This window comes from Glycine soja, chromosome 9 (genome assembly GCF_004193775.1).
Source record: "Glycine soja cultivar W05 chromosome 9, ASM419377v2, whole genome shotgun sequence".
NCBI lineage: Eukaryota > Viridiplantae > Streptophyta > Magnoliopsida > Fabales > Fabaceae > Glycine > Glycine soja.
This window is the reverse complement of record NC_041010.1, coordinates 8344717-8354542: the sequence shown is the minus strand read 5'-3', so window position 1 is coordinate 8354542 and position 9826 is coordinate 8344717. Positions and strand designations below refer to the sequence as shown.

General features: G+C 29.1%; 1 protein-coding gene across 1 annotated transcript; it reads right to left on the bottom strand.

Moving 5' to 3' along the window:
- Nucleotides 1-2722: 2722 nt before the first annotated feature.
- On the bottom strand, nucleotides 2723-7605 carry LOC114368125 (eggshell protein 1-like). Its single transcript, XM_028325475.1, has 3 exons — nucleotides 7389-7605; nucleotides 7079-7300; nucleotides 2723-2775 (listed from the first exon to the last, which is right to left on the bottom strand). The coding sequence occupies exons 1-3, from the start codon at nucleotides 7603-7605 to the stop codon at nucleotides 2723-2725; spliced, it is 492 nt and encodes a 163-aa protein (XP_028181276.1).
- Between the last annotated feature and the right edge of the window lie 2221 nt (nucleotides 7606-9826).

The following is a 9826-nucleotide window of genomic DNA, read 5'->3' as shown; positions in this document are numbered from 1 at the left end:
ATACTTTCCACATCGGTTAATAACTTATGTTAAAAGTCCTAAATAACCAATGTAAAAAATATATTTTCTAGTAGTAATTACTCTAATTCATATCTTCCCAAGCCAGTTTACTTGTACTTTATGAACAACATATAACAATGGTAGCTACCGTGTTTGGTTAAAGTCAAAGTCATCCGTTGCCTGTTTGGTTTTAGCTCAGGTAATAAAGAAGCCACAAATAGTAGTTAATTTTGTAAAAAATAAAGACATGACACATACACATCCCCAAAGGGCAACAAAAAAGTCTGAATGTTGAAAAGGGTGTGACGCAAGGTTATACGAAATCCTCTCTAGTTAGATAAGTTCTCTTAGCTTTTGACCCTCGCATGCAATGTTGTGCCATAATTAAAGACAGAATTCAGGTGCATTTGATATGCATCAAGGTACAAATGAAAGAGAACAACATAAAATATAGATATGAGTAACATCAAATTTTTTTTATCTTATATATCATTTTGATGTATAATCAACAACACAATAAAAAAATATAAAGTTTACTAAAATAATATTTTTAGTATTAATTAAATCAATACTATGCATATTATTATATATTTTAATATATCATAAATATTATAAATAATATATTAAAAATGTTATAACTTTAATATTTATATATTAAATCATATTTATGGTATATTAAAATATAATATATATTATTTTATATATCTATATTATAGTTATTGTTAATTCAACCTGTGTTTTAAAATAAATAAAAAAATTAAACAAAAATAAAAAGATTAAAAGAAATAAAAATAAAAAGACTAAATTATTGTTTATGTATTCTAATTTAGTTTCAATAGTAAATTATGTTTTCTAACTATTAAATGATTCAATTGGATCCTCTAATTATTTAAAATTATTCAATTGAATCATTTTGATTAATCAAGTGTTTTAAACAAGTGATGTGTCATTTTTTTTAATAGATGATTTGTTAACGATGTTTATGCTTAATTGATAGAAAAAATCTAATTGAAACATTTTAAATAATTGGATGATCCAATTGAACTATTTAATAATTAAAATATTTAATTTAACATTAAAAATAAATTAGAGAACTTAAATATTAATTTAACCCCATAAAAAAAAAGACTACTCTGTGTTATCGTGAATTGGGATTGGAAAGCTTCCTGAAGAATGGAATTAATTTTATTCCATTTGTTAAAGACCAACTACACTCAAATCAAAAGCTCTTAAATTGCTTACAACATTATTTGAGTTTCCATCGAACTCACATTCGACCACTCTCATAATAATACCGTGATTTCACATTAACTTTGGAATATAAATTACCGGATATAGAGTTTCTATAAATGTGCATGAACTAATGAAAGGGCCGAAACGCCACAAAATTCCTAAATTTTTTCATTCAAATGACAAATGCACATACATGACAGTTGCCAAATTGACCCATTAATTTGTGTGTCTACTAGCGCTGTAGCGCATAAGCATAATGCAGAACCAGCCTCACGTGGTGGATCCAAAAATTAATTGACCAACGACATTTATATCCGTCCTTTCATCCCCCAGCCTTAAATGCAATTATCATCCTCTTACATTTTGGACCTAAGAGTATCTTTAATAAGATTCTTGAGTTTAAAAATCTCTCTTCATCATATTTACCATTAGACATGCTCAACAAATTTTTATACTAAAGGTTGGTTTTTCGGGGAAAAAAAACTCTAGAGAACTTCTCTTTTTTTAAAAAATATTATTTTTTAGTGTCTCTCTCTAACTAATTTCAAAGTGAATCATAAGAAAAAATGGAAGAGGGAAATAAGAAAGAACATAAAAGTCATAATAGATCAACAAAAGCAACCACAAGATAAAAAAAACAGATCAAAGAACAAATCCATATTCAAAATAATCAATAAGAAATAAAATAAATTACATAATTAACTACAAGTAGACATGGCAATGGGGCGGGTCGGATACGGATATTGTCTCTCCAATCCCTTATCCCGACTCCTCAACATATCCCCATACTCGTACCCGATACCCGACGGGTTTGAGTTTATTGTCTCATCCTCGTACCCGTTGGGTACCCGTCGGGAATTGGGTATCCTCAACCCCGTTCCACACACCATTTAGAATTTTTTTTTTGTAAAAAATATTAAAAATTTGATTTTAGAAAAAAATAAATTGATTGTTAAACATTTATTTTTAACTACTTATATATCAATAAATTTATTATAGCGCGTGTGTCTACATAAATAGTTAAGAAAATAATATTAAATTATGTAAAAATTTTAAAATAAAATTAACTAGTAATAAAAATTATATGCCTTTTGATTAAATTATGTAAAAATTCTAAAGATTTTAAGTGGCGGGGTGGGTTCGGGTTCGGGGTCGGGACGGGTCTAGTAATCCCATACCCGTACCCGTACCCGACTTTTGGTTATCGGGGAAAACCCGAACCCGAACCCATACCCGGTCAACTCGGGTATTACCCGTCAAAGTCGGGACGGATTCGGGCGGGTACCCACGGGTACGGGTTTTCTTGCCATGTCTAACTACAAGCCATGAAGAGAGAAAGAGAAGAGGCCATGAAGAGAGAAAGAGAAAAGGACGTCAAGGGTTGGAGAGAAAGAGAGGGGAGGTTCTATGATTTTAGGGTTTGGGATTTGGGAGAAAAAGGAAAGATGAGTGTTGTTTTAAATCTTTTTGCACAAGTAACAAAATCCTACTATTGCACATCACCAATCAGTATATGACTGTTTGCAATAACCAGTGCAATGCCTGCAATTTGAACGTTTGCTACAAAAATGTAGAAGCAAATAGTACAAGAAGGGGGTTGAATTGTGTTTATAGAAATTTAAAATATTTTCTAAGACTAAAAACATGTTTATCATCTGATGTAAATAAACCTAAAAACACTTAGAGATTAGACTTTATCAAACAATGAGAAAAAATAGTTTTCTTTGTAAAGCAAAACAAGATATAAGACCTAAAAATAAATTTGAATCCTTTGTTAGTTTAAGCAATAAATAGAAGCACACAAAGAATTATACTAGTTCATCTCAAACTTGAGACTACGTTTAGTTCTTGATAGACCACCAAATTTTCACTAACATCACAAAGTTACAAGTATTTTTCATTGTCACTTCTGACTCTTACACTTACAAGCTCTACTCTAAGCTTGACTTAAACTTGATATTCTTTGTCCTACTAAGTTACTGCTAACTCTAAACAAATCAACAAGATTTGTTAGAAATTTGCACACTGACTAAATTTGTGATCACCTTACAAACGAATATATCACTCAACACTTTTAGTCTTTTCTCTCAAGCTATACAAGGTGTTTTGAAAGTTTAGTATCTTTACAAGAATTTACAGAAAGCTTTAAAAGAAAGAATGAAAGAATATGTTTGTGCAGATGATATGTGTCTTGTTTCTTCAAAACTTCTTCTATATATAGTCTTCATCTCCAATTATTTGTTGACTTGCAATAGTTGAATTCTTCACTCTGCTTTTCGTCTGAAGTATTGAACATGTCTAGCATGTGTTGTACTCCAGCAAGGAAGTCACTTCTTTCATTATAGCAGATTTGCAACAATAAAGCACGCCTTTTGATAAGGATCAACATCTTCCAGACTGTGAACTTTATTTATTCTTCAAAAGACTTTGACAGATCCTAGGAGAATATTTTCTACATGAAAGAATATCAGACACAAAGTATTAAATGAAGTTCATAAATGCACTACTTAAATACTATATCAGATCGTCTTATGCGTGCATTATATGAAAATACACACATAAAGATACAAATCATGATCTGATAGCAAACTAAACACAACTTTTATCATTTGTATTTATGCATCTAGTTAAAATAATTAGGAGTCATGATTCATCTTTAAGACATAAATTTCTTTTGACTTAACAAAATAATTAGAGCATTTGCTACTTTAAAATTAGACTAATGTAGTTGTGATTTTTGTCAACCAATATTGTGTACTAAATTTTTTTTAAAGATCAGATTGTCTTTTGAAGGTAGTACCAATTAATTTCTTTAAGTCATCCTCAGTTGTACAATCTCATACTTGCACAACCTCTAGATCCCTTTTCATTCTGGTGTGATTTGATCACAGTGTTACAACGAAGATGTATTTTTCGATGAAGGTTCCAAATGCAAAAACAGATGTTCCTTCAAATTGTAGATGTTCTCAATAATCATGATTCATATTTCCGAATGAGATCTAATGCAATTGGTAGAGGGGGCCTTTCACCATTGCATAAGTGCACTACAAAAATTCGTATATTGGCATAGAGATCACCTGCTGATAGTGTTGATAAATACATTAGAATTGATGAATGCACTGCAATCCAGTTCTTAGAAGCTTTTTTTAAGGGTGTCAATGAGATATTTGGGGATGAGTACTTGAGAAGGCCAAACAATAATGACATCAATCGTCTACTACAAATTGGAGAGGCACATGTATTTCCAGGTATGTTGGGTTCTATTGATTGCATGCATTGGAAATGGAAAAATTGTCCACCTGCATGACAAGGCCAATATTGTAGAGGTGATCATTGCAAATCCACAATAATACTTGAAGTTGTCGCATCATAGGATTTGTGGATTTGACATGCATATTATGGAGTTCAAGGTTCAAACAATAACATTAATTTGTTAAACCAATTGCCTATGTTTAATGACATTTTGTAAGGTCGATCTCCTCCAATGCAGTTTACAATTAATGGAACCCAATATAATATGTGATATTTGTGAATGTATGTATACAAGTTTTTGATTATGCTAAAGCATAAGAAAACAAGATTGCTTCAAGAAACATTCAAGGTTAAGCAAATAAAAATTGCTTCAAGATTAATTCAAGCTCAAGGCGCTGGTAATCAATTACCAGTTATTGTAATTAATTACCAGAGACATATTGCAAATGGGATTTTCAAAAAAGGTTTTGAAATTTGAATTTTAAATCTTGTAATCGATTACCAAATGTCTGTAATCGATTACCAGTAACGACACTTCAGAAAATACTTTGAAAAGTCATGATCCTTCAAAATATAACTGTGTAATCGATTACCAAAAACCTGCAATCGATTACCAGTGAGAAAATTTCAGAATTTTTTTTAAAAAGACACATCTCTTTAAACTATTTTGAAAAGGCACAATGGGCCTATATATATGTGTGTGTTTGACTTCGAAAAGTACAAGAGATAGATGTTCTAAGAGAACTTAATTGTCAAAAGCTCTCTAAACAACTATTGGCCAAATACTTGCAAATCTATTGAAAATACTTCTAGGAACTTCAATTTGTATTATCTACTCTAAAAGAGAGAAATTTTTCTGTTCATCTCATAAACTCAGTTGTAATCAAGAGATTTTTTGTCTCTTGGCTTGTGAGAATCTTGAACACAAGGGTGAGGGATCCTAAGGTGTGTTCAAAGACTATAAAAGATTTACAGAGATAGTGGAAAATCTCAAGTGGGTTGCTTGAGGACTGGATGTAAGCACAGGAAGTGGGTTGCTTGAGTTTGCATTTCTCTCTTTCCTTGTCTCATTTATTTTATTGCAACTGATTTTGTTTTGCACGTTTAAAGATCATTGATTAACTTAATTACTGTTTCTTCTCCAGCATTCCGAGTCTATCATAAATCGTTTAAAAGAGGGTTAAAATTTGTTAGTAGGAAAATTTCTAAGACTTAATTCACCCCCCCCCCCCTAAGTTATTGAGGCTACTTATCCAATAATACTATCTTGTAGATGACATTTATCCTCATTGGACCACTTTTGTGAAGACCATCCCTATGTCACATGGAGAGAAAAGAAAGTTATTTGCAAAATGTCAAGAATAGACAAGAAAGGATATGGAGAGAGCATTTGGTGTGCTAAAATCTCAATTTGCAATTATATGTGATTGATCACATAATTGGCACATTGATACGATGAAGAATATTATATTTACATGCATTATATTGCATAACATGATTGTTGAAGACAAACCAGATAGATACACTAGTAATGTTGATATTGATTATGATCATATAGATCAAGAAATTTCAAACATTGACATATCTTGTGATGCTCCTCTTGACTTTGTTATATACCTACAAACAAGATGTTATATGCATACAAGAGAAATTTATCAACAACTTTAACAAACTTGATAGAACATATTTAGGCATGTTTCAGTCCCAACAATTATAGAATTTAATTTTTCTTGCTGAATGTCAATGTTTAATATTTTGTTGCTTATGAATGTTATGTATTTTTCATTGGTTTAACTTTAAGTTATAAATAAAAATTTTAACTATCAATTTTTAATATTAATTATTTCATAATTAAAATGTTTATAATTAATTACTTTTAATTTTAAACTAAATCATAAAATATATTTAAGTGGGATCCATTGTGAGACCCACAAAAAGTAATCCAAGAACTCAAATTAGGATCTACCACTAGAGCAAAAAATGAGAAAAATTCTTGCATCTTGGGACATCATGAGACCCATAAAAGTGGTCTAAGAATTCATAATGAATTATTTCACTAAAGATGTTATACAATTTCATGTGTCTCGAAAAAAAGTCAAACAAAGTTGAATCTCTCTATCTATCTATCTATCTATATATATATATATATATATATAACATACACACACTTGATTTTTATTTTGAGTGAGTTTGCTAATATATTTCCATCTTTTTTCTAGATAGATTATATATTAGCCGCCTATATTGTAAATAAATCATCCAAAATTCTAAATTAATATCTATCAATTTTAATTTAATTGAATTCAAAATTTATTTTCTAATAATTTACTTGAATAATACCTTTTTTTAGTAAACAACCAGTTTATTTTCTAAGGGCTCATTTAGGGTGGGTGCGAGTTTTTGATTTTTAGGTTTCAAATGCAATTTTCAATACAAAATGTGTTTTTATAAAAATGGAGTTAAAATGGGTTTTAAATAATTTTTAAAACACTTTTACACTCATTTTTAAAACTAAGAAAAACTTTTATAAATTTAATTTTTAGTTTAAAAAAACACACAATTCTCACATTTGACCATAACACTTTGTTCTCACCATCATTGTTACCACCATAACCACTAACACCGCTATCATTACCACCATTGTCACTACCATCACCACCACCATCACCACCATCATTATTTCCACCATCACCATTAGTGTCACCGCCACCATCAATATCACCACCTCCATCTCCGCAATCACAACCACCACCAATGTCATTGCAACCACCACCATTGTCACCACTTGGTTCCACCACCAACACCATAATCACAACTAGCATCATTGTCACCAACATCATCATCACCACCACCATTAATATCTTCATAATCGTCACTGTCACTACCACTATCATCAATCTTACCTTTGTCACCTCCACCACAACTACCACCAATATCATTGCAACCACCATCACCACTACTGCCACCGTTGTCACCACTAACACCATTGATATTGTTACCACCACCGCTACTAATAACACCAACATCACCACCTCTGTCACCAACATTGCCTCCATTGGCTGTCACCACTACCATTTGCATCGCCACCACCACCACCACTACTGTCATTGCCACTACCATCTTGACAATGAATGATATCTCTTTTGTCATCACTCTTGCTAACATCACCATCACACAACAACTCTCTTAAATTAATTTTAATATGATATGAAACTTTCAAAATGAATTTATTTGAAACTAATTATATTTTAAAATCTGGTTTAATTGTTTTTTAAATTAAAATTAAAACTAAAACCTAATTGTTAATTTAAAAAAAATTTGAAACTCGGAACTAAAAGCACCTCAAACTCAACTACATTTTTTTAGGAAGAGAGAGAAAATCATGTAGGGATCAAATTGAGGTTAACTGATCGTCTAAAAACCAACTTCTCAATTAAGATAATTATTTACATAATTTAATCATTTTTTATTTACTAAAAATAGAAAATACTGAAAAAAGGCAACAATGCTACTTTTTCTTTGATATTTATAATAAAAATTTATTTTATGTTCATATAATTTTTTGATATAAAATTTGGTTTAGGTGGTATTACACTTTATCCCTTTAAGATCTTAAATTTAAGTATTGTGGATAAAAAAAGTAACTGAGAAGGGAAACACCACTAAAGATGGTCACCCAGACTATTTGATTGAGATTAGTTGTCAATAAAATTGATGAATACTTCACATCATCAATGTCATGGTAATAAAAAACATTTTTTATAAAGTCTTATTAATTTCATATTTAATTGTTTTGACAAATTGATTTAATATTTATAAAATGAGAGATAAACACAAATTTACGACACTGTTATAAAGTTTTCACAACATTATATAAAACTTTGCCGTATAAAAAATCATTTTTTGTTTCAGTAATTTGCTGTTGATTATGAAAGATATTCAAACAAAAATGTTTATGAAAAAATTCAGATCAATTCCTTTTTCCTCATTTGATGATAATTTTTTTCTATGTTTTACCTTTACTCGAATTTAATTTTGACGTCATTTGAACATTCAACGTAGAAGAGCACCTATGCCTATATTGCCAATTTCTTGATCCAGGTTTACAACTTCAATATTTGTAAAGAGAAATGTACGCTTAGTAACATATATAGTTTAATTAAGTTTTATATGTAGGTCAGTTTGCAAAACATTAAATGATCAACTAATGAAAAATTATTTTAGATATCAAGAAACATATCAATTTATTATTACATGATAGTAAAAGGTTATTTTAAACTATCATTGTATTACTCATAAAAAAAAACTATCATTGTATTCAAATTAAATTTTGAGAAAATAGGCTATAGACTATAAAGGGATTTTATAATAATTATCTCATGCTTTTTTGTATTGAGCTTTCATTTAAATTTTACTAAACAGCTTGAATATTTTCGTTTAAATAAAATTTAGAAAAAATGCAGCAATTAAAACAAAAATATCGACAAGAGCATGGTCATAAATATGTTAGCAAAATCCTCAAATTATAAACGAAAAATAGGTGTCTATCTAATTCACTTGTTTAAACCACAAGACCCAAACGATGAAAAATACCTGAATTCCACTGGCCTTGTCAAATAATAACATTATCTTCGTTCCATAGCTTTCGACATATAATATATTCCAAATAAAAAATATTTTTTTTTATTTCATAAAATACATATAATACCTATATATGTAATATTTTTTTAGAAAAAAAAAGTTATATAGTGACAAAGTGTAAATTTTTTTATTTGATCATCTAATTACAATTTATCATATATGACACATTTATTAATTTTTAAAATAATTATTTTAAAGTAAATTAACCAAATAATTATATGACACTATAAAATTACTTTACGGTGTTACTTCAGAACTATTAAACTCATAATTTTTTTTACAATATAAAAAACTATCCGTTTCAATTTTGGCAAATCACTCCCTATAATTTCAATTTTTACAAGTTACCTGATGAAATTTATCCATTTAATTATACATTTTAAAAGTATAATTCTTAGAATTTATGTTTAAACCTAACTCAATAACTCAATTCTAAAAGTTAGTGTATAAAGTGAGAATTATTCTCCATTTATATATATTATTTTAATTATATCACTATTCAATTTGAGATTTTAAAAACACTTATAAGTCTAATGTGGGCAGATTGAACAAATATAAATTCTACAAAATTAAATATTTGTGAAGGATTTGATAACAACTTGATAATGAGTGACCTAACAATTCCACAATAGTTAATAAAATAAACTTTAATATCTTATTAAAATTTGGATTTAAATGTAACTCAAGCACAAAATTTAAC